We start from the raw sequence: 26,033 nt of genomic DNA, 5'->3' as shown, positions 1-26,033 counted from the left end.
CTTAGCACAGCTTTAAGGGGCAAGAACCCTGTTTGGTTTACGTAGCATTCCTTACTAGCCTCAGCTGCTTCTGGACTTGGCTTTAATACAGTCTGAACTGTACTGATTTTTTTATATTCATCCTTCATTATTTGCCCTTGCTTCTGTTTCCATCTGCTATACATGTCTTTTTTTTTTTTAAATATGTGCTTGGCCTCCAAGGGCAGAAATGAGAGAAGTTTCTAAGAGATATATTTTTCATCTGGATTTTTTTAAACTTCTTAATAACTAAAGAGAACAGATTTCTCTTCTTCCTCCCTTCCATTAGAGACCATCTGTCAAAGGCTGTATGGCCACTGGTTGAGCATACACTAGAGAGGATTCTTGGTTTGGAGGCAGATTGAAGGAGAGAGCCTCAAAATATTCCTTCCTTCCAGTTTTGAAAGTCTGTCATTCTCTGGGGTATTTATTGACCTACTCCTGTGTGCCAGGCCCTATGCCCAGTACCTGGAACACAAAGATGAGGATGACCTCAGATTAGGAGGGCAGGTTGTGGTCACCATGCTAGTTCAGGAGTAGACAGAGGCCAGCTCTGACAGTGTACTCTGTGACGGACAGGGAGGATATTGGTAAGTAAAGAGAGAGAGAGAGAGAGAGAGAGAGGTAGAGGAAAAGGCATCTCAGGGAGAAGGAACTGGCAGAACACGTTTGGTTCTACACATCCTGAATGTTCACTCGTTTCATTTTGTCGCTGTCTGCGGAGCCAGGGAAATGGGATGAAAATGATAAAAGCATCCCTCCTGGCCAAGTTCAGGGGGCACTCCTTTGTCTGGGCAGCAGGTGACAGATGCTCTGCCCATTCAGTGGCAAAGCCATCCCAGTCACCACTCATCTCAGTACCTACAGTAGTCTATTTTAAACTCAAGTTGTTTATTTATAATACTTTTGTTAACTCATGGGGATTGGTTACATGGCCATACAATCATAACATCAATAGAACATGTTCTCAATGAAAGGACTTCAGCTGTGTAGATTGAAAAGAACCTCAATTGGGCATATGGGCATAACAGCATAATGGCAGGCCATTCATTCATACTTACCTGTAAACAGAGTTGACCTCAATGAAAGCACTTCCTGAATGGTCTAGTTCTCCCTTAATTTTTGTTACATAAGAGAGTATCATCTTGAAAGTACCCCCTTCTGTGCAATGACTTACATATAAGGGCTTTAAAGTCATGATACTGGCATAGTAGACCTGTGGTTTCACTGATACAGGGAACTGCCCCATAAGGAACACCCACCCCCACTCCCAATTGATCTGTACCTTCTCTGAACAACCTTCTTAGTGCATTGCCTGAAAAGCTGAGAGAAGCATTTGCCTAGGGTGCAGTCAGTATGTGCTCTAAATGTGTGAGCTTGAGACAGCATCTAACTTCCCTGGGCTTCTGTTGCTGAAGAGCTGAGATCCTATGATGCAAGTCTGGCTTCACGTTTCCTGTGTCACACGTCTCACCGGTGTTGTTTATGGCCACTGTGGGAATGTGTTTTACTTGACTATGAATATTTTTACAAGCTTGTTTTTTCTTTTTCTTTTTTTTTTTTTTTTGACAGGGGAGAGGTGGGAGGGGAAGAAAACAAATGTTTGTTAATTAAAAAGATTTTACTTAAAAAATAAAAACAAAGTTACTGTTACTCATTGAGCCCCATCAGATTCCCCCAAAGTGCCAGTGTGGTAGGGGCTCTTTGTCTCTTATCTGTCCTGTGCTTTCTCTTCCAGGATGAGCGTGAAGCACGAGAAAACATGAAGAGAGAGCAGGACGAGGCTTATCGTCTTTCACTAGAAGCTGACAGAGCCAAGGTGTGTGTACTAAAGGGTGGAGTGTGTGGAGGGAAAAGCATATTGATTTCCAAGAGTTCTTTCATTGTCTAAATCTTATAGCTATCCAAAAAGCTCTAAATCCCTCTAGTCCAGCTTCTTTGTTTTATAGATTTATGAAATGACTAGTGAAGGCAAATGACTTACCCAAGGTCATAATGTAGTTAGTAGCAAAGGAGGAATTCAAATCCAGGCCCTTGGACTGTAAGTCCTGTTTTTTAGATCAAGCTCATCCCTTAAAATTTACTTTGTATAGATTTTGCATTTACCTCTTTTGTTCCCCAATTGAATATGAACTCCTCGAGGGCAAGATTCTTTTTTCATATTTGTCTCTGTATCGTGGCATGTACCAGGCACATAGTAAATGCTTACTGACTTGAACTGAATTTCTGCCAGCCCACCACATTCCCCATATGCAATACCTTTCAGGGTATGCACACTAATAGGCTGCATGTCATCCTCTGAGGAATGTGTATTTTTCATTCACTTTGTCTTTATAGTACAGATAATCAGGCCAGTCTTACCAAGGAAACTGTAGTTTTCCGGGGCTTGGTACAATTAGTATATGTATATATTCTCTCTCTCCTGTCTCTCCCTTCTCTCCCTCTCTCTCTCTCTCTCTCTCTCTCTGTCTCCCTCTTTCTCTTTCTCTCTCATCTTTACAGAAGTAATACCTAAGAGACAGCAGGCTTTTTCTAGTGGACCAGCCTAAGGTTTAGTTACTATTTGGTGCTGGACTCTAAGCCCATTGTGTACGGTGGAACTCATCTCTAGTACCATCACTGTAAAGGAGTCAGCGCAGCTCCCATCCAAGCTTTTGGCCTGGCTTCCATACTGGCACTGTGGGAAGAAGACGACCAGGATAGAGAACTCTGCCTTCAGAGAACTGGCCCCTCCTCCCCTCTTCCCACCCCTCAGGCTTCCATCCTCCTCCATCCTCATCCTCACAGACCTTTGCCGAGTACTTTAAAGGCCAAGATGCACTTTGCATCCAGTCCTGGGACACCCCAGTCCCAGGAGGCAAAGACAATGAAAAAAGACACGGTGTTCATGCCATAGTTTGGCAAAGGAAAAGCTCAGAGGGATTGTGGGAATCTTCAGTACTTAGCTAAATGTATGTGTAGTATTATACATGGGCCCCCGCCTGAGAACCACACCGTTTAGTCGATAATAATGGGCATTTTTGTAGCACTTTAAGGTCTGCAAAACATTTTACATTTACCATAACCCTCTGAGGTCTCTGTCCCCATTGAATAGACAAGGAAGTTGGGGCATAGAGAGGGTAAAGCTCTCTCCTGTGAGATCGTAGAGACCCTCAGAACCTAGAGCAGGTCACAACAAGGGGACAAGGTGTGAAAAGGTCGCTGGGGCCTAGAGACCACGTGGAGCTGCTGCCAGGCGCTGACGTGGCTCTGGAGATTGGAAGTGATCCAGGTCAGAGATTTCGTGACATTGAGCCAAGCCTCTTCCCCCTTTGGGCCTCGATGCCCTCATCTGTCAAGTGAGGGCTTGGGCTAGATGACCTCTGGGGCCCTTTTCAACACTAGAGCCACAATCCCTGATTGTCATGAAGCAGGCAAGGCAAAGGAAATCTACTGGGAGGTAAAGGTGGAGAGGCAGGAAGTTCCTGGTGTCCCTGTTACAGTGACTGGAGCCTCGAATACAGGAAGTGAGGGGAGCGTAAGGACCCTGGGCGACTGGGGCCCCAGAGAGGCATTGAAGGCCTTTCAGCACAGGTTGACCTTGGCCCTGTTTCCACCCCACGGCCAGTGTTCCTGCTGCTGGGGCCCCCACAGAGTTTTGTAATACCATGTTTCTCTTCCTAACAGAGGGAAGCCCATGAGAGAGAAGTCGCTGAACAGTCCCGTTTGGAGCAGATGCGGAAAGAACAGGAAGAGGAGCGGGAGGTAGGTATCCTGAGCTGTGCGGTCCTCCCTCTGGACATGGTGCCTCAGGGAATCCAGAGGGTCCGAGCAGAGGAGGGGGCCTCCACCCTCCTCTGGAGCATTTGGAAAGCCGGGCCTAGTCTTCAGTTTAGGCTCTCCTTTTCTGGTTTCATTCCCTTTATCCCTGGGCTCACTGTCTTTTTCCTCAGACATAGCCACTTGGAGGTATTTTGGGCACCCCTTAAATTAGGCTCAAAATTGTTTTTATGTTGAAGGAGAGTTGGCCACCCTCAGTATTACTGACTTTTTTGTCTACTGAGATCACTTATCAACCAATTTGTCAACAAGCATAGATTTAGTTCCTATTATGGGCTAAACACTGGGGTTATAAGAAAGTAGCTTACCTTCTAGAAGAATTCACCATGTCTTATAAGAAAATGCCAATTACATGCAAAATGATTCTTTGGGAGTACTGGGAACCTTAACAACTAGAGAAGGCACCTGAGCGGAGCCTAAAAGAGAGCCAGGGCTTCCAGGAAAGAAATCATTCCATGCCGGGGGGACAGCCTGGGCAGAGACACAGGTGTCCAGGGAACACAAGGAGGGCCATGTGGGTGAATCATAGGTGGCCTGAGGGGGAGAATATGGAGCCAGGCTGGGAAGGGCCTTAAATGTCAAAGCGAGGGATGTGCATTTTATCAGAGGGGCAGCGGGGAACGGCTTGAGTTTCCACGCGCAGGAGAGCGATGTGGTTGTCCCTGTGTTTTAGGAATATTAGTTCGACAGCTGTGCGGGGGAAACCATTTAAAGGCCTGTTGCAAAAATCTAAGCAAGGCCCGGTGGGGACTTCTCACTATTCGTACTGCAACCGCCCTAGGCCAGGTCCTCGCCAGCTCTAGGAGCTTATGTGGTTCCCATCTGTTGAAGCCCCTCAAAGAAGCTTTGATTTGAGGAATGTCCAGTTCCCTTTAGCCCACACTATTGCTCGTGGCTGTTTCCAGAGCCTGCCCACAGCTAACTAAGGCCCAAGGGCTAAGACCCTCAAGCAAGAGTGCCGCTGTCCACTGGTGCTGCTAATTGAGGGCCAGGAGACCCCCACCCTCTACATCTTTCAAAGGGAGGCCATTGTGGCAGATCCCATCCTTGTCACCAACTACTGGAGATTCTCATCCTTTTCTGATTGGAGGGTCCCACAGCGCCAAGGGGTCCGAGAAATAATTCTTTTACTGAAAACCTATTCCAGTACCCAATGTGAAAGCTTGCTTTAGGCAAATTAAAAGCAATTTGAAGGATAATAACAGATAAAAGCCACTGGAAAAGAAGATTTTTCATTTATTTTTTCATTCAACAATAGTAAGACCTCACATTTCTAGAAGACTTTTCATCACAATAACGCTCAGAGTTTGGTAGGATAAGTACACTTATCCCCGTTTTACTGATGAAGAAACCGAGGCTCAGGGAAGTCGTAAGGTACCCATGGTTGCAGAGGTACTAAGTACTGAAGCAGGGACTCAAACCCAAGCCTTCTCATTCCAAGTCCTTTCTTCACATTGGAAATGAAGTATTTGCTCTGTCAACAGTGGTTCCCCAGCACTTGGGTGCCATGGGACCTCCTGGAAGCAGCCATTTTGCTACAGGGTGTGTTACAGAAAGGCTTTTTGTCTGGATAGCCTTTGAAATATGCCTCTTGAGCCATTCGTGGGCTCACATCCTCCTTTTGTCCAGCCCGTTGTTGGTTATTCTGACTGGAGTTTGCTCCCCTGGCCATCCTTCACCCGTGTCTGGGGGTGCATTACAACTGTAATCTCCCTGTGCTGCAAACCCTGGGAGCCTGATGCAGCCTGGACTGGGCCTTCTCTGAACAAGAGGAGGGGCTCCTGAGCTCCCCTAAATCACTCTGCTAGAGTGTAAGGGGCTAGGGCTGGCAAACAGTGTGATAGTTGGGAGAGAAATGTCAGAACAGAAAGGAGAACAGACAGGCAGGTGCTGGAGGAAGGTGGGCGGAAGGGCCCAAACAGTGACAGAGAGGGTCTAGGGAAGAGGCCAGACCAGCTATGCAAAGGGCACTGTGGGGCTGGACCCGTGGCAGGAGCCCAACCACAAGGGTGTGCCCTGCGGCACCTGCCTGCGCCTCCAAGGGCCGCAATTGCCTTCTGTGTTAATAAATGGAGTTGGGGAAAAATAGGTGATGATCTCTGAGGCCCCTCCCAGCCCCGACATTCCCTGTTCAAAGATTCCATTCATGTGTGACATATGTTGGATAGGATCACATGAAGGAACCTTAGGTGCTATATAGTGTGACCCACACTGGAACATACCTATGCAACATAGTGGCTCCCTGTTACTTCTATGATCAAATATAAAATGATCTTTTCAGCTTTTAAAGCCCTTCACAGCCCAGCCCCTTCCTACCTTTTCAAGGCTTTTGTACGTTGCTTTAAGAGTGCTCTCCAGGGCCAGCTAAGTGGTGTAGCGGATAGAGCTCCGGCCTTGTAGTTAGAAGGACCTGAGTTCAAAATCTGGCCTTGACACTTACTAGCTGTGTGACCCTGGGCAAGTCACTTAACCCCAATTGCCTCACCCCCCCCAAAAAAAAAGACCCAAACAAAGAAAAAAAGAGTGCCCGCCACTCACTCTACAGTCTGGCTACACTGGCCTTTGTGCTGCTCCTTACACAAGACCCTCCATCTCCTGACTCCAGGCCTTTTCTCTGACTGTCCCCCATGCCCGGAATGCCCTCTCTCCTCATTTCCACTTCCTGGCTTCTCTGGCTTCCTTAAAGACTCAGCTCAAAATAGGCCTTTCAAAGTCTCATCCTCCACCAGCCACCCTCTCACCTCCCCTTCCTTACACCTTTCCCCAAGGCCTTCCCACTGAGGTTATCTCTAGTTTATTTTACACACACACAGATGCGCGCGCACACACACACACACACACATACACACACACACACACCTTGTTTTATCATTTATCACATATATAAATATGCATATATGTATATGTTGGCACATTGTAGAAAATAAATGCTTGTTGACTGACCGACAAATGGTCTTCTAACCTTTCTATTGAAGATCTCTAGTGCCTGGAAATTCACTCCCTCCTGGGGCAGGCCATTCCAATTTTGGATAGTTAGGACTTTTTCCTGATTTTGGGACTAAATGTTTACAGCTTCTGAGGCCAAATGGCACAACCTAGTCCCTTTTCCATTTGGCAGCTCTTCAGATACTTGGCTATAGCTCCCGTGTCCTCATCCCTGTCCCCTTGAGTCTAAGGGATTTGGGTCTAAGGCTTAGACTTAGGCAAATCTTCCAAATAAACTTCCCTGACTTCTTCATTCAGGTTTCATGTGGCAGGATCTTGAGACCCTTCTCAATCCATGAATGTTCTCCAGTCTCTCAACAACTTTCCTAAAATGGGCCCTGAGAGCTGAGCAGAGCCCTTCGGTTGTGGCACTAGGAAGCTGATGCTTCCCATTAGAGGCATTCCTACGGATAGGAATTGTTTCTGTCTTGTATATTATGGCAGCGGAATGCAAGCTCATTGAGATCAGGACCTATTTGCATTCTATTTACAAAAGCCCTTGAAACAGAATCAAAGGGCTATAAGAAATTATAAATATGAAGAATTCAGAGAAGTGTGAGAAGACAGGTGAATGGATGCAGGTTAAAGCAAGCAAAACCAAAAAAAAAGTGATGTATACAACTGCAACCATGTAAATACAAGGAACAGCAACAGGGAAAAAAAAAAGGAAACTGAATGTTATGTAATTGTGATTCCTAAGATGCTTGGCCCTAGAGAAAAGTTGAAAAAGTGTTCCTCACTCCATTCTTTGCAGAAGTGGTGGACTGTGAGTATGGAATATCTAATATCTTGCCAGATAGAGTTGATGTATTAGTTGGTTTTGCTGAACTTCATTTTTCTTCTTTTTAAAAACCCTCTGTTTCAAAAGATGGCTCTTTGGGTAGGGGAAGGAAGAGAGATATGTTTGGAAATGGGAGCAATGTAAAAACAGAAGGTATTAATAACTTTCTAAAATAATATTTTAAATAAAAATAACAGAAGTCACAGTGTCCCTTGGTCCCCCATTTGACCTGTCCTGTTACTTTTGAATAAGGTTTGCCCTTCCAGTCCTCTTTCTGTTATGGGTATGAGCCCAAGTCTCCAAGATATCTGGAGGGTCTAATGTACCTCCTTGGTTTAGGATCTTTTATTTTACCTTCCTGGTCACCTATAGTTAAGACATTTAGGTATAGATGTATGAAGTTATGAGTTTTATTGCCAGCTTTTCTCTTGAATTCTGTCTCCTCTCGTATTCACTGTCTATACTATCTAGCCTGGTAATCACAGATGGGCTCATTACTCTTTAGCTTAAAGCAGTTTGGATCAGACATGCAAGTTCACCCAGTTACATTCTGACGAGTTCTCACCTTTGGTGTGTGTACACCATCCCTAGCCAGGATTCTCTCATTCTTACGGTTTTAGCTTTGGTCCAGAGCCCCATGTCCTTCTCCTCCCCTCCACCTCTTCAGCACCTTCCTACCCAGCTGTCAGCGTTTCCAGATCTACCTTTCTCTCCTGAAGGCCTCGCCTTCAGTTACCAGCAGTGATAAAAAAAAAAAACACACCAACCTGAGAGAGACGTTTTCTTCTTCAAGCCTTTGGAGGTTTTCCCAGCTCTAACCCTAGATGCTGAGATGCCTTCTAACTCCAGCACTCTAAAATCTGAGATCTTTTCAGGCATTATAAACATTCCGTGCTTCTTGATTCCCAGTCCAGTACAATACTTTCCTAAGGATTTCCCTTTGGGCACACACCCGATATCTGTTTTGTTTATTTTAATTCTACTTTGCTATATGATTGTTGGTGGACATTTTTAAACTACTTGGGTTTTTCTACCCATAGAAAGTGAAGTTTCCAGCCATACGTATTTGTAGATGTTCCTAACAACTTAAATGCTGTCTGGGAAAGGGAAGGGTCTGAGTATTTGATGACTATCCCCTCAATCAAAAATATCTAAGCCTTTCAGTCAAACAATTAAATTATCTATCCCCTCCATGCAGTTAACAACCACTTTAATAATATGTGTCATAAAGGTGGGATTTATTTTAATTAGTTGTCTTGTAGGCTAATATTAAGAAATGAAAAATACATGGTTCCACAGTCCAGGCACAAGACCTAGCTCATGATCAGGACTATTGACAGTCTAGAAAAAATGGAAATAAGCTGCTTCCTTTTTAACCCACATCCTTGATGTGGTGGGGAGTGCCCTCAGTTCCAAGGGAGCAGATCCCGGTTCAAATCCTGGTTCCATTATTTCCTAACTATGACCATGGCCAAGCCACATCAGCTCTGAGTCATAGGGATAAAATCCCATTATCACTGACTTCCAGGCTGTTGTGAGGTACAAGTATGTTAGAGCCTTGAATGGCAGCAGCTGCTGCTGCTAGGATTCCCTATTATTGCTGAAGTCACATCCCTCCCTTTTGCTTCTCTCAGGCCATCCGGCTGTCCTTGGAGCAGTCTCTGCCTCCAGAGCCCAAAGAAGAGAGCACGGAGCCTGTGAGCAAACTCCGGATCCGAACGCCCAGTGGGGAGTTTCTGGAGCGGCGCTTCCTGGCCAGCAGCCAGCTACGAGTTGTCTTTGACTTCGTGGCCTCCAAAGGCTTTCCCTGGGATGAGTTCAAGTTGCTGAGCACGTTTCCCCGGAGAGACGTAAGTCAAAAGAAAGCACAAGTCACATTTTGTGAAGTTCAGCGGGCCGGAGGGAAGGTGGGAAACTCCTTTGATCTGGCATTCTGAGGGGGAGGCAAGAAAGAAGGGACCTGTGGCTCTGTCTTATACCTGAGAGAAAAGGCAGAAGATATATTTGGTCCAGGCCACTGTGTATTAGAGGGAAACTTGGAACCATGTTTGTTGGTCTGTTCCTGTAGGTCAGAGGGAATATGGGATCCAGGTTTGGCCCAGCCCTGTAGATCAAAGAGAAGCCAAGAGTCCCTTGCTCTTCATATTATGCCATTAGAACGTAAGCTCCTTGAGGGCAGGGACTGCCTCACTTGCATCCCCAGTGCTTAGCACAGTGCCTGGCACATAGCAACCACTTTTAAAATATTTTTGAACGGGTCAGAAAGAAGGAAAGAGTCAAGCTGTATGGGTCATAGCTATTGGTTGGGTTGCATCATAGAAGCTGGACAACCAGCATGAAGTAAACCAGGACAATCCCAAAGCTCCTAGAGTTCTGTAGGTGAAAGGCACTTTCAACATCATCAGGTCCAGACGCTGCTAAAAGCAGGAATCACGTCTATTCCATCCTTAACAAGTTGTTGTCCCACCTGGGAGGAACCCCTCACTCTCTCCTCTAGAACTAGGCAGAGTAAGTCTTTCCTTTCCATCTCAAAATGAGAAGAGAGTGGGGAGAAGTTGAGGTCTATGAGATGACCGCTGAGATTCTGTCACCTGTAGCTCTTTGAATGTCACGTCACTCCTAAGACTCATCCAAAGTCCTGTTCCTTCAAGGAGTCCTCATATGACATGGTTTCCAGGCCTCCTGCTCACCCTCCTGCCCACTGGGCATCCTAGACTCTTCACATGCTCCACCTTGTCAACAAAGCACCTTGGAGACAGCTGTGCCTATTAGAAAGTGCCTTACTTACCCCACTGATATCTCTTTGCTTGTCATTTCTGAAACATTAGTTCTTGCAGACCCTCATAGAAGTCTTTGAGCAAAGGCTACATGGGCACTTATCAGAGTCCTTGCAGCTCCTGAGGTATTGTGAGTGGGAGAGTTTTATGTTTGGTCAGCGGAGGTGTATGTCCTCTTCTTGCTCCTTCGTCCTCTCTGATCTCGTCTGTGCCTTCTTGAAAAGGCAGCCAAACTTGCTTAATTTGGCCGCGCTCCAAGGGAATGCCTACTTGCTCTCTGCACTGGGCCCATTGTCCAGGGAAGCAGAAAAACTCAAGGGTATGGTGTTGAGGTGTTTCCCAGGGACCCACACTCCTGAAAAAAGCTGCCATTCTTAGAATCCTGTGATTGTGAGCTGGAAGGAGCCTCAAAAATCATCTTGTCCAACACACTTAATGTGGGCATAATCAGGTGGGTCTAACTGTGATAGGCAGTGATACGCAGTGAGAGGCTTAAAAGCTGACAGAAAGTTAGCTGAGCTCCATTCACAGCTAGGGAGGGGGAGAGGCCTCCTGGAAAAGGGGGCTTTGGAGCCAGGCATTAATGGAAGGATGGGAAATCAAAAGACAAGAAAAGGGAAGCATCCTAGGCACTACCTGGGCTAGGGCATTTTTGGAGAAGAGGATACCAGGCATGGAGTACTTGAAGAGAAAGATGAGGTGGGGCCAAGTTGTAGAAAGCCTAGAATGCCAGGAAGAGAGGAATGAACTTTACTCAGTAGTCACTGTGGACAGCCGGAGATCTTTGAGAAGGGGGATGATATGAGCAGAGCTCTCGCTAAGAAAGGTGATCTCTCTGAGTGTGAGGACCACATTGGACAGGGAGAGACTCAGCGGGGGCAGGAAAGAGCCATCTCCCAGGATTGTACGAGGCTGTGACCAGGGCAGAGGGGACAGGTGAAGGGATGCTGTGCTCAGTTTTCTTCCCTGGTAAAGGATCTGTGTGGGTAGGGGCCACTTCATCTTCGACTTTGTATCCCCAGCACCTGGCACAGTGTCTGGCAGATAGGAGGCCCTTAATCAGTGCTTGTTGATTGATCAATGAATTGATTGATCGGAGTCCTCGGGACTTGGTAACTGCTTAGATAAGAGATATGAGAAGAAACAAATCAAGAAATCCCAGATTCCCATGAGTGAGTAGGTTTCGCCTGACCTTTGCACCTGTAATTTAACTGAAGTACTAGGTTTGATCTGATTTGTTGAGTTACTCTTAGCAGCTCCCTCCAGGTGCCATTAGGAGACCAGAGCATCTACCTCAGAGTACTGGGACGCTGTTGATCTTTCCTCTATACTGCCATGGGGTCATAGAGCAGGAAGGGGCCTGAGAAGCCACTGAGTCCAGCCTCTTAGATGTGACACTCAGTAAGTCCCTTCTTTGTTGGTTTGGAAGATTGTGCCTGAACAGTGACAGGGCCACAAGCCTAGATCTCCAGTGAAGAGTCCTATGTTCCCTCTGTGGCCTGTGCTTTCCACTGCCCCTTCAATAAACTCATTTTGGGGGAGATTCATTTGAATTTAATAATTAATGTATAGGATGCAGTGCTCGGTCCTGGGACTGTGACAAAAGCAAGCAAATGCCTGCTTCCAGTCCTTTGAAAATGTCTGCCATGTGTAATCTCACACTCTGTTAGTTTCGACAGACAGACATGGGGAAGGTAGAGTATCGCAGGCCAGGCGTAAAGATCTTGTCCAGATTTGGGAGGCGGCATGGAATGGAGAGAGCACTAGATTTGCAGTCAGAAGACTTGGGTTTGAATTCGAGCTGTGCTCTGCACTACCTGTGTGATATCAAAAAGGCATCTCACCTCCCTGACTCTCAAGTTTGACCTCTGTCAAACGGAGCAGTTAGACTACATCCCAAGATCTCTTCTCTAGAAAAATCCTATGATCAGGGAAATGATTGCCTTTTTCTTCAGCTTACACCTGCAGACTCACATGTGTGAGTTTTCTAAGGCATGGGTGTCTTAATTCATCTTCTCTTGAATGACATCTAAACATTTATTTTATAAATGTCAGGTATCTGTCTGTTCTATGCAGGGCCATTAGATCAGGCCCTCAGGACCCACGGTGATGGGGAAGACTTATTCCTGCCCTCAGGGAACAAGACATTGAGCTGCTATGAAGAAGGCACTTTATCTAAAGCGTGGGAACTGGCATTCCCATCAAATGAATATTAAACTGCCTAGAGAGCGCATTGGAGCTAGAAAGCACTCTGGAAATAGGAGGAATCTTCTAAGAAAAGCTTTAGGGAGTACCAGTGATTATTCCCATTTTATAGATGAAGAAACTGAAAGGGTCCTCTGACTTACCCTTGGTCTTGTAGCTGGTGAGTTTCTAAGGCCAGGCCTTCTGACTCCAAAACTAGCAGTCTTTCCACTGTTTATGTTATTCCGGATAAGAAATCCTCTTCCTAGTTTATAAAACTACTGTGAATTCAGCAAAACTTTTAAAATTTGGGTTTTTTTAAATAACAGCATCTACATGCATTTGAAAAATAATGATAGATTATATATACATATATAATATGTGTGTCTATATATTAAACATTCAGTCTATAGAAGGTATATGTGATAATTTATCATACCATCATTTAATGAGATAATTGGTTCTATTTTGTAGCTTTTAGAGACTGGGGGGGTCTGGTATAGCCCTTGCAGTGACTCTAAGGTCCCCAGGGTGAAAACTCCTGCTGTGCTCTACATAATGTTGTTTCCAGACCCTCACAGCCTTGATTTTGAGGAGACCAGGTGCCATTGAGGACTGATCTTCAGGTGACCTTAATCGCAGGCCCATGGCTGGTGTGGATAAATATAAAGATGAGTCACAAAAACAGCTCATAGACCAACATCTTACACCATATACCAAGATAAGGTCAAAATGGGTATGTGATTTAGACACAAAGGGTGAGATTATAAGCAAGTTAGGAGAGCAAGGAGTAGTTTACCTGTCAGATCTATGGAGAAGGGAAGAATTTATAACCAAACAAGAGATAGAGAACATTATGAAATGCAAAATGGATAATTTTGTTACATTAAATTAAAAAGGTTTTGCGTGAACAAAGCCAATGCAACCAAGATTAGAAGGGAAGCAGAAAGCTGGGAAACAGTTTTTACAGTCAGTATCTCTGATAAAGGCCTCAGTTCTAAAATATATCAAGAACTGAGTTAAATTTATAAGAATATAAGTCATTCCCCAATTGATAAATGATCAAAGAATATGAACAGGCAGTTTTCAGATGAAGAAATTAAAGCTATCTATAGTCATATAAAAAATGCTCTCAATTACTATTGATTAGAGAAATGCAAATCAAAACAACGCTGAGGTACCACATTGCACCTATCAGATTGGCTAACATGACAAGGTAGGAAAATGATAAATGTTGGAGAAGATATGGGAAAATTGGAACACTAATGCATTGTTGGTGGAGTTGTGAACTGATCTGACCATTCTGGAGAGCAATTTGGAACTATGCCCAAAAGGCCATAAAACTGTGCATACCCTTTGATCCAGCAATACCACTACTAGGTCTGTATCCCAAAGAGATGATAAAAAAGGGAAAAGGACCCACATGTACAAAAATATTTATAGCAGCTCTTTTTGTGATAGCAAAGAATTGGAAATTGATGGAATGCCCATCAATTGGGGAATCAAATTGTGGTATATGAATGTAATGGAATATTATTGTTCTGTAAGAAATGATGAGCAGGCAAATTTCAGAAAAACCTAGAAAGACTTACATGAACTGATGCTGAGTCAAGGGAGCAGAACCAGAAGAACATTGTACATAGTAACAGCAACACTATGCGATGACCAATTTTGAAAGACTTAGTTAGTTCTTCTCAGCAATGCAATGATCTAAGACAACTCCAAAATACTCGTGATGGAATATCCAGAGAAAGAAGTATGGAGTCTGAATGCAAATCGAGGCATATTATTTTCTGTCTCTTTTTCTTTTTGTTTTTGTGTCTTTCTTGTGATTTTTCCCTTTTGTTCTGATTCTTCTTTCACAACATGACTAATGTGGAAATATGATTAATATGATTGTACATGTATAGCCTATAACAGTTGCATGCCATCTTGGGGAGGGGGGAAGGGAGGGAAGGAGAAAAAATTTGGAACTCAAAATCTTATAAAAGTGAATGTTGAAAACTATCTTTACATGTAATTGGAAAAAATAAAATACTATTAAGTGGAAAAAAAAACAACAACAAACCAAAAAACAACTGCCTAAGTACAGGATGGGGAGAGCTTGGCTAGAAAATAGTTTGTGTGAGAAGGATCTAGGAGTCTGAGTAGACCTTGAGCTCAGTCTGAGTTCACAGTGTGACTTGTCTCCCCACCCATAAAACTTAGGTGACCTTAGGCTGTATTAAGAGAGGAGTAGGGTGATGCTAACCCCACTGCCCTCTGCGTTTGTCAGACTGTATCTGGATTATCCAGTTTAGATTGCTACATTTTAGGAAGTCCATTGATCAATTGGGCATAGCTACAGAGGCCAACTAAGATGGGGGGGGGCAGATTGGTGACCATTTCATAGAAGGATCAGTTGAAGAAGCTAGGTGTTTTTATCTTGGGGGACAGAAGGCTTAGGGGAACATGAATGATAGCTGTCTTCAGTTATTTGAAGGAGTATTACGCATGAGAGAGATTGGATTTATTCTCCTTTACCCAAAGAACAGAGCTGGGAACAGTGAGAAATTGCATAGAGACATATTTAAATTTGACATAAGGAAAACCTTCTTCACAATCCACACTATCCAAAAAGAGGTTGGGCAGCTTTCACAGGTAGTGAGCCCTCCATCACTGGGAGTCTTCAAGGAGAAGCTGGATGGCCACTTATTAGGAGTATTTTTGAAAGGTTTCTTTTTTCAGGTAATGGTTGCCCTAGATGACCTGCACATCCTTTCCACCTCTGAGATGCCATATGGTCAAGGGTGCTCTTCAGCATTTTCCAGTCATGACCCCTTTTCACCTTTCACAGTATTCCCTGGCATTGCATGACCTGAGGACATGTGCAGTGCATAGCGGGCATGCTTTGTGTTTAGAACCAAGGTGGCAGTGAAGTTGCCCAATGCAACACAGGCAAGTGCTGCCAGAAACACCTCGGATTCATTACACGTTTGATTTTTAATTAATTTTTGGTCGTTGCATGTTCAGAAACCTTTTATTATTGCCAAATTTTTCACGACCTCGTGTGGGGTCCTGACCTGCAGTTTAAGAAGCAGTGACTAGAGCAGAGGTGTCAAATACAGAGCTTGTGGGCCAGTGAAGAGTGCAGCCAAACCAGATTTAAATGGTTAAATGTCATTAGGAAATAATTTAAAAAATAAAAATACAATAGAATGTAGATAATGTTCATTTGTAATTTTCTAAGTCAGTATGCAGCCGGGAAGGATCTTTATGCATGATTAATAGGCCCATTTCTCTTGGAGTGTGACACCACTACTCTAGAGCCTGACCAGATTTGTTGGGCCCACCCTTATGCAAACTTGTATCCGTGGGGCAATACTGTTTGCAGTCCCATCTTGGTGAATGGAGGGAGATGCTGGGTAAATGGTGGTCCGTCTCCCCCTAAAAGCTGCTAGAGTTTCCACAGTGCTGTTTTGTAATCACCATCTGTGGCTGCAGGGTTAGTATCTAATTTGGAAAAGTCATCTTAAGTTACAGCCAGACCAGCAGGCCATTCAGAAGCACAGCTGAAAATACTGTCTCCTCAGTTAAGACTGTGGCTGTGCCTCTGGGAGCAGCAGCTTCTCATCGTCTGCCTTTTCTCCAAAAATTAGAGGCTTTTTTTCGGAGGCTCCGTCATCAGGTGCTGCGTGCAGAGTACTGTTCAGGAGATAGCAGACCGAGGTGCCATCATCCGTGCTCCAGTGATGCTTATTGTAGTTGTTTGAGCATGACTTTTCTTCTTAGAGAAAGGAGGGATCTCTCTTTCCTAAGGCTTCTTTTCTAAACCAAAAGCTTCAGCTTATCTCAGCCAGTTTGAAATATTGGTGTCCCCCTTCCTTCCATGAATATCACCACAGACAGCACCCCACCCTCAACCCCAGTGCTGAATGGGAGAGCACTCACCTTGCCCCTCCCCTCAGGTCTGGGAGTGTTTCTGGAGGACGTGCACCTGGCTCCCACTCCTTCGGTCACCACTATCGACCCAGGTCTGTCCAGACATAAATCAGCTGCTGTTCACTTGCCTTTTTTCCTCATCAACCCCACGGCCAGACCACCTAGAGTGAACAGGAAGACCAGCTTCTCCACTCCATGTGCTTTATCTCCGCTGGCCCTGGTCTCTCCTTCTTCCTCCTCCTTCCCTCTCTTATCTTCTTACTTTATCCCTTCCCTTTTTCCTTGCTTCCCTTTCCCTGTCCCTTCTGATCATTTTCCCTCTTGTTCTTTTCCTTACTGTCTCTCCTTTCTTCCTTTTCTTATGTTCATTTTGTTCTCTTTCCTCCTTTGCCTTCTTCTTTCCTGCCTTAAAGGTTTACAAAGCCCTTTACATACATTATCTCATTTGATCTTCACAAAAACCCTGTAAGGTAGTTGCTATTAGCCCCATTGAATAGATGAGGAAATGGGCTGTGAGAGGTTAATGATTTGCCCAGTGTCGCAGAGTTATTGTCTAAGGCAGGATTTGAACTCTGGTCTTCTTGATTCCAAGTCTGGCCAACTAGCTGCCCACTTAATAAGCTCAAGTGGTGGGTGACCCTCCCAGCTCTGACATACTTTAATCTGTTTTCTCTTTCCTGGCAATCTTAATTCTGGCTTTTGATTCACTCAGAGTGGCATTTCACATGATGTACTCTGCACTTAAGTTAAATAAATAAGGTGACAATATAGGCCCTTGTCATACTCCATTTTCAATCTTAAACCAATCAGTTGTTCCGTGTTTGGTTCTGACTGCTGCTTCTTGACCCACATACAGATTACTCAGGAGACAAATAAGATGATGTGGTACTCCCATCTCTTGGAAGACTTGCCGCATTTGTTGTGATCCACACAATCAAAGGCTTTAGTGTAGTCAATGAAGCAGAAGTAGAATTTTTTTTAACTCCCTTGCTTTCTCTATAATCCAGCAAATGTTGGCAATTTAGTCTCTACTTCCTCTGCCCCTTCAAAAACCAACCTGCTTTTCTGGTAATTTTTTGTTCACATACCATTGAAGCCTAGCTTGCAGAATCTTAAGCATAACCTTACTGGCATGTGAAATGAGTACAGTTGTTCAGTAATTTGAATATTCCTTGGCATTTCCCTTCTTTAGGATTGGGACATAAACTGATCTTTTCCAATTCAATGACCGCTGTTGAGTTTTCCAAATTTGCTGACAGATTGAGTACAGCACTTTAATGGCATCATCTTTTAGGGTTTTAAATAGCCCCGCGGAATTTCATCACCTCCACCAGCCTTATTGTTAGCAATGTTCCCTAAGGCCCACTTGACTTCATTCTCCAGGATGTGTGGCTTAAATCAGTAACCATGTTATCATGTTTGTCTGTGATGTTTAGATCTTTCTTGTATGGTGTTTCTGTGTATGCTTGCCACCTCTTCTTAGTCTCTTCTGCTTCTGTTAGGTCACTACAGTTTTTGTCTGAAACTTTCCCTTGATATCTCTAATTTTTTTTAAGAGATCTCTTATCTTTCCCATTCTTTTTTTTCTTCTATTTCTTTGCATTGCTTATTTAAGAATATAATCAATCTGATTTCCATATTGACTATCTGATGATGTCTATGTATAGAGTCACCTTTTGGATTGTTGAAAGAGTGTTTGCTACGACCAGCAAGTTATCTTGACAAAATTCTGCTAGTCTCTTCCCTGCTTCATTTTGTACTGCAGGGCCAAATGTTATTCCAGTTATCTTTTGATTTCCTACTTTAGCATTCCAGTTCCCTATGATGAATGTGACATCTTTTTTTGGTATTATTTCTAGAAGATGTTGTAGGTCTTCAAAGAACTGATCAACTTTGGCCTCTTTGGCATCATTGGTTGGAGCATAGACTTGTATTACTGTGATGTTGAATGGTTTGCCTTGGATTTGAACAGATATCATTCTGTCATTTTGAGATTATATTCTAGTACTGCTTTCCTCTCCCTTTTATTGACCATGAGGGCTACTCCATTTCTTTTAAGGGATTCTTGCCCACGGTAGTCTATGAAGTGATCACCTGAATTAAATTCACCCATTCATAGACGTTCCTACATTGCTGGTTCCTGTGTAATATTGAGCTTCACAGCATCAGACGTTCATTTCGTCATCAGATGTATCTGCAGCTGAGCTTCCTTTTGGCTTTGACCCAGCTGCTTCATTAGTACTAGAGATACTGGTAGTTGTCATCCACTCTTCCCCAGTAGCATATTGGACATCTTCCTAGCTGACAGACTCATCTTGCGATGTCATCTCTTTATAGTAGAGATACTGGAGTGGTTTGCTAGTTCCTTCTCCAGGGGATCACCTTTTGTCAGAACTCCCCACTGTGACCTGCCCATCTTGGGTAACCCTGTACAGCATAGCTCATAGTTTCATTGAACTATGTAAGCCCCTTTGATCCAGGAGGTGTCTTTGCATATGTATATATAGATACACAAGAGAAAGGCAGATGGGAACAGCTCATTGAGAAAATGGTGTCTGCAGTTTCAGATTTATGTATTGTCACTTAAAATATAGGAATAATGAATATCGGGCCAAGCATATCTAAAAAGGACTGATAAGAATGAATTTACAGTGATTTACAGTAATTGTCATCCTATGGACTAAGGATTCCTAGGGATCCATGGAATTGTGGCAGGAAATATGCCAATCCATATATGCACCAACGCTTATCAACTTGATTTTTGTTTAGCACTAATAGCCTTTACAGTGTGATCCAGGATAATAAATGAGCATGTTTTCTATAGACTGAATAATGTGACACAGATTTTTTAAAATGGTTGTTATTAAAACTACATAAGCTTATTTGAGTGAAGTAAAAAATATTGGATTTACCTTCAGTCTTGCAAATCTGATTAAAAAGACCTTCATCTGAAAAGGGAGAAAGAAAATTAACTTAGGCACGTCTTCCATGAGAGATAGCGTAGAGAATAGCTACAAGCAAAATCCAAAATAAGATCTTTTAATAAAATCCATTGCCTCATATATCTGTACACTAATGGTGACAAACAAATAAGATGAGCTACAGCAGAAAACCTAATCTAAAGAAAGAAGTCATCGTCGTGAGACTCCCTTCATTGAGACTCATGGCTGCGTTGTGGTTCTGGAAGCATGTATTTTGTTGGTGTGGTATCATTAAGAGAGAAATCAAACCTGGACCCAGCTCTCAGAGTATACACCACCCCATCTGCACAGAAAAAGGAAATGAATGAGGGTAGTTCAGGGAGTAGATGTCAAGCCTGGCACAGAATCATGAGATAGTGATGGGGGTCTGGTTGTCCAGGCATGTGTGGGAACGCGCTTTCTGCCAAAAGCTGACCAAGTTGTCATTTCTTGACCTAATGTCATGATAATTTCATACTTTAAAAAGTAGAAGAAGCAGTAAGGGTAGATGCTCTTCTGGATCTGCTTTGGAAGGAGACAACTGTTCAATACTGTCATTTTTGGGAGAAAAGCAAAGCTGGGAACGGTCTGATGTGCACCCTGGACTTGGGAGAACAACTTTCCAAGAGTTTAAGAAAGGATAAGCAAGATCTCCTGGGTACACCAGGCAGTCAGGCCAAGGAAGGATGGGACGTGCTCAAGAATAAAATTCTGAAGACATAAAGAACAATTCCAGGAAAGAGGAAAGCTGGGTGTCGTCTACAGAGAAAGCTGTGGATACCCGTTCCACCAAAGGGGACTCTGAGAGGACACGTACACACGTGCACGTACAGACGATGGAAGCAAGAGCAAGTGACAGGGTGGGAGAGAGCTGTCTTGTCCCCCTTGAGTCTCCTCTAGTGAACTGAAGGCCCTTCCCCATCCTGGTTACCTTCCTCCAGACCCCTCCCAGCTCATCAGTGTGCTTCCTACACAGTGGCACCACAAGTGAAAACAGTACTTGAGGTGTTTTCTGAACCAGGCAGAGAACAGTGGGGCTGCCAACGCCCAATTCTGAGTACTGCGCTTCTCTTAATGCCATGCCTCCTGGGATGCCACTTCATCACATTGCTCACTTATGTTGAACTTGTAATCCCATAAAACCCCGTGATCTTTTTTTAAACAAACCACTGTCCATCTCTCCTCCCACCCCGTCCTTCTAGAGCTGATTTTTTTGAGACAAGTGTAAGAATTTTGTCTTTCATCTTGTATTCAGCCCAGTGCTATAAATTCTCAATATCTTTTTAGATCCTGACTATGTAATCCATTGGATGAACTGTCCCTTTCAGCTTTGTCATCTGAAAAGCTGATGAACATGCCATCTGTGCCTTTGTCCAAGTCACTTATAAAAATGTTAAACAGTTCAGGGCCAAGCACAGATCTCTGAGTCACTCCACTGGAAATCCCCTTCCAAGTTGACATTGAACCATAAATGATAACTCTTTGAATCCTACCATTTAACCCATTAAGAATTATGGAGGTATGGGGCAGCTAGGTGACACAGTGGATAGAGCACCAGCCCTGGATTCAGGAGGACCTGAGTTCAAATCCGGCCTCAGACACATAACACTTACTAGCTGTGTGACCCTGGGCAAGTCACTTAACCCCATTGCCTAGCCAAAAACAAAACAAAACAAAACAACCAAAAAATAAATATGGAGGTAGCTAAAAGACAAGTGGATAGGGCGTATACCTGAGGAAGATCTGAGTTTAAATCCAGCCTCAGTCACTTACTAGCAGTGTGACCCTGGGCAAGTCACAGGACCTCCCACAAACTTTAATTTTGTTGTGTGTCTATAATGGAGTGGATTATTCAGAATACATTGACAGGACCTGTCTGTAATTCAGGGCACTTGCCACCTGCTATCAACTCTGAATCACTGGCAAATTACTTAGCATTCATGGTGCTTCTCATTGAAAGACATGCTTTGCTCACTTAAAATCTAAATGATAGTTAATTCCCCTGTAAGCAGAAACAACCACATCTGTAATTGCACAGATTAATCTCTTGTACTTCCCAAAGCCAGGGATGGCACTCCCAAGCCTGTGCACACATGCATTGGCATGCCATGGCCCATAGCCAGGGCCCCAGTTTAGGTGTCAGCACCAGCACAGAGAAAGAGTATTTGAGCACCTTCTGCTGTGCATACAACCAGTCCTGATGTAGAGCCCTTTTCGTGATTCCCACAGCCACCTTTGATCTGAAATTGCCACCTCACCTGGCACTTTTGAGAGCTACCTTTTCTAGTGGCTTCATTGGGAATGTTTGTGCGATGGGCCTGTCTGCAGAACCAAGAATACTCAAGGAGGATGTGATCTAGAAAATCATTCAGGCTGCCTGTGACAATGGGAAGCCGTCCTCCTCACTGGCAGTCTTCAGGCAGAGGCAAAGTGACCGTGAGCTGCTTCCTGCTCTATTTCAGACTGGACCAGCTACTCTCCAAGAGCTTCCTGGGACAGGCAGAGTTGCTGATGTCCTAGCAGGTCCACACAGCTAGTCAGTATGAGGCAGCGTGGCTTGGAAGACAGGAGCCTGTCAGGAGCCTTTCTCAGTGTGTTTCCTCATCCTTTTTTCAAAAAATATTTTCTTGAAAATGTATTTTTTAAGCATTCTTTTCTTTTTAAATTTGGAGTGCCAATTTCTGTCCCTTCTACCCCTCCCCCACCTACTGAGAAGGTAAGTAATTTTATATCAGTTATACATGTGAAATCATGTAGAACATTTCCGTATTAGCCATAGTAAAAGAAGAAAAGAAAAGAAAAAGAAGTGAGAAAATTACACTTCAATTTACACTCAGAGTTCATCGATTCTCCCTCTGGAATTGGATGGCATTTTTTCATCATGAGTTCTTTGGTACTGTCCTGAATCATTATATTGATCAGAGTAGCCAAGTCTTTCACAGTCGATCATCATTACAACATTGCTGTTACTGTGCACAATGATCTCCCAATTCTTCTCACTTCACTTTCACTTCTCAAGTCTAGGCTCTTTCTTTGATTGTGGCTTTCAAGTAGAACAATATTTTCCACAACAGTGAAAACAGTTTATTACAGAGAAATTAGTTGGCACAACAATATTCTCCTTATCCACCTTCCCATTCTCTGTACCATCTCATCTTGTATATTTTATAACTAAATGATAGAATCATCCAATAATTCTTAAATTATCTCTACTCAATCTTATTTTCCAGATCAGTTTCTCTGATGAGATATTTCACGTTTTCTTCTATGTTTTCTTTCTTTTGGCTTTCTTTGTTTCTTGATGTCTCATGAAGTCATTAGCTTTCACTTGACCAATTCCAATTTTTAAGGAATTATTTTCTTCGGTGAGATTTTGTTCCTCTTTTTCCATTTGGCCAATTTTGCTTTTTAAGGAGTTCTTTTCTTTAGTGAATTTTTGTGCCTCTTTTACCATTTGGCCTATTCTGTTTTTTAAGGTGATATTTTCTTTAGTATTTTTTGTGCCTCTTTTACCAACCTGTTAATTCTCTTTTCATGATTTTCTTGCATCACTCTCTTTTCCCAGTTTTCTCTCTACCACTCTTATCTCCTTAACTCTTCCAGGAATTCTTATTGAGCTTGGGTCCAATTAACATTTTTCTCTGAGGTTTCCATTTGTAGCTATTTTCACATTGCTGTCTTCTTCTGAGTTTGTGTCTAGGTCTTCCTTGAGACCATAGTAACTTTTTATAGTCAAATTCTTTTTGTTGTTGTTTGCTCATTTTTCCAGCTTATTTCTTGACTTAGAACTTTATGTTAAAGTTGGGCTCTGCTCACCTCAGAGTGGTGAGGCACTGTTCAAGCATCAGGTTTTTTTGTGCTGCTATTTTCAGAGCTAGTTTTCAAGGTCTGCAAATTTTTGCTGTTTCCAAGATGGTGTGATTTGGGGAAAGGTATGGTCATTGTTCTCTGGTCTTTCCCCAGGAAGGGCCCCCTATTCCCTTGCAGTTATAGGCACCAGCATTCCTATCTGCTTTGGTAGCATGACCAGGGCACCTGTATTCTTGTGACTGACCACCAGTGTTCCACTCTACCCTGGAATTGTGACCCAGAACTGCTTCTGAGCAATAGAGTTACCAGTCAGCACCAGCTATACCAGTGCCAGCAAAAGATCTCCTGTAATCTCTTTCTGACCAGCTGTCTGATCCCCTTACTGTCTCTGAGCTGGGCCCTGGAAGCCGCTGCTGCCGCCACCACACGTGTGGGCTCCAGACAGGCCTCGGCCCCAGTGACACAAACTTCTCCTACTGACTTTCTGAATGTCGTTAGGCCAGAAAAATGCATCACCCTGACTTTTTGTTGACTCTGCCACTTCACAGTTTGATTTGAGGCATTACTTTAAAGTTTTTTGGAGAAGAGTGTTGAGAGAGTTCTGCTGGTTTGCCTGTAAGCTACCATCTTGGCTCTGTCCCCAGTATATCCAAGGTATATCTTCTCCTCATCCTTAAAATGTAGGTCCATAATCCCTGTGAGGTCCTGAGGATCAAAAACAAATGAGATAACGTGTGTAAATCACTTTGCATACCTTAAAACACTAGGTAAACTTCAGTAGTATTTTCATCATATATTGGGATAAGGATTTAAAACCAAGTCCAAAATAGCGCCAAAGCCTAAGCTTGACATCAGAAGTCCTGACCTCTAGTTCGGGGCCCTAGGAGTTCATCTCACCATGCTGGATGAGATAGATCACCTGGACTGGAATCAGACCAGGAGGAAAGAAATCATTCACATTCCCTGGCCTTCACTCCCCACCTCTTCCTCTGAGCCAGTCCAGTGGACCCTGGACCAAGGCAGCTGCTGCTTCCTTCTCCCTCTTATCTAACCATTGTACAGGGTAAAAGGGGTTGGGGAGGTGGGCTGGGAGGGGTCTCCCTACAGGTCTTCCTTGTAGATTGTTCCTGTGCACTGTAGAGGGGCCTGTGGAAACAAGAGAGCACCTGCTGTGCCAAGCACTGGAGATAAAGCTCAGAAGTCCCTGTCCTCATACCTTCTATTAGGGGAAACACCTTGTAACATGGATAAGTAGATACAGCTGTAGAGATAAGATTAGGAACTGGGCCTGTGCTTTCACCAGTGTAAGGAGGCACCTTCTCTGAAGCAGCACTGAGAGGTTAAGTCACTCATCCAGGGTCACATAGCCAGTTTCCATCAGAGGCAGGACAATACAAAACATATGCCAAGTGCCTTCAGGGAAGGACCCTGGTACATGGGGCATGGGGAGAGGCCTCCATTTCAAAAGGCAGAGAGAGGCACCAGGAAGGATTGGGGATCACCTTCATGAACAGTTAGAAAGTCCTCATCTCCACACCTTATTGGACTCCTCACATGTGGGGTAGAGGAGGGAGCTCTCTACCCTGAGATTGAGGAGACTTGGCTTATAGCATTGGCTCTGCAGCTATGACCTTGAAGAAGTTATTCCTCTCTAGCCTTAGCTTTGTCTTCTGAAATGAGAGGGTTGTTCCCATGGTCTTCAAGGCCCTTACCAGCTTGGCCATTGCATATTCCAGGGGCCCTCTGCTGAAGTGGCCTGGATGCAGATGAGGATCCTCTGAGCATTCCAGCTCAAAGTCTTCCCCTTCCTGGTCCCACAGGCTTTATTTGGAGCTCTGGGGCTGAGACCACGAATGACAGACAGTTTATCTGGAGCCTGTAGCTCTTTATTTACTGTCGCTAGAGGCTTTGGTGAGCTGAGGCTTTGACAGGATTTCCCATTGATTCATCAGAGCCCTGGCTCAGGATCAGGTGGCAGCTAAGTCACATAAGGTTATTCAGAACGCATCAACAATGTTACTTAATAATTCAGAACCAGTTTGTTCTGTTTAGAGTATTAAGAATTTTTAAATCCTTTTAATTAGCCAATTCTAACAGCAATTTAAATGAACAGGGAAAAATCTGTTCCTTCCTGAAAGGGCGACTGTTGTAGCTTCATGTAATCCAGGCTGCACAGTGTAGCCCGGGCCCAGCAGTGTGCACAGGTGGGGCCACTGGCCCTTTCAGACCCCACAGAAGGTCAATTCCAATCTTCAGGTGCCTAATGCTTTACTGGGGCCCCTACAAAGAACTGGGGAGATCAAGATGGATAATCCCCCAGTCCTGCCTAGTACAGGGATGAGAGACAGGCACTTAGAACACTTCAGGACTTTGAAGATCTGGGATTTCTCTGATTCATGCCCTGCCCACACTGACAGAAATCAGCCTCAAATCTCGGAGCTGGAAGGAGTCCATCCCTTCCCTCTAAAACATTCCCTGTCCTTGAAGACCTCTAGTGATGGGGGAACTCACTGCCTTGAGCCTCCTATCCTCACACTTTAATTGGCCACTTTGCACCTTTTCCCCACTGCTCCTAGTTCTAGCTTTGGGGGCCAACTAGAACAAAGTAAATTCTTCCTCCATGTGGCATCCTTACAAACACTTGACCCCAGATCCCTTGAGTCTTACCTTCTCCAGACTAAACAGCCCTGGTTCCTTCGGCCCTTTTCTGTCCCGGCTGCCCCCTCCAGATATTCTTCAGCCTAAACAGTGATGCCCAGAAAGGAGCACCTTGGTCTA

The 26,033-nt window shown here is 44.1% G+C and overlaps 1 protein-coding gene across 1 annotated transcript in view; it reads left to right on the top strand.

Annotated features, from left to right (window-relative positions):
* The window catches only part of FAF1 (Fas associated factor 1), a 427,400-nt gene that overhangs the window by 376,215 nt on the left and 25,152 nt on the right, over window positions 1–26,033 (top strand). Inside the window, exons 16-18 of the mRNA XM_027837985.1 lie at window positions 1,757–1,837; window positions 3,685–3,762; window positions 9,238–9,453. Of these exons, the coding sequence (XP_027693786.1) occupies window positions 1,757–1,837; window positions 3,685–3,762; window positions 9,238–9,453 (375 nt within the window). The remainder of the gene's footprint in view (window positions 1–1,756; window positions 1,838–3,684; window positions 3,763–9,237; window positions 9,454–26,033) is intronic.

The sequence above is a fragment of the Vombatus ursinus genome, unplaced genomic scaffold (genome assembly GCF_900497805.2).
Source record: "Vombatus ursinus unplaced genomic scaffold, bare-nosed wombat genome assembly UNPS02014825.1, whole genome shotgun sequence".
In the NCBI taxonomy this organism is placed as follows: domain Eukaryota; kingdom Metazoa; phylum Chordata; class Mammalia; order Diprotodontia; family Vombatidae; genus Vombatus; species Vombatus ursinus.
This window is presented reverse-complemented; position numbering and strand designations above follow the sequence as displayed.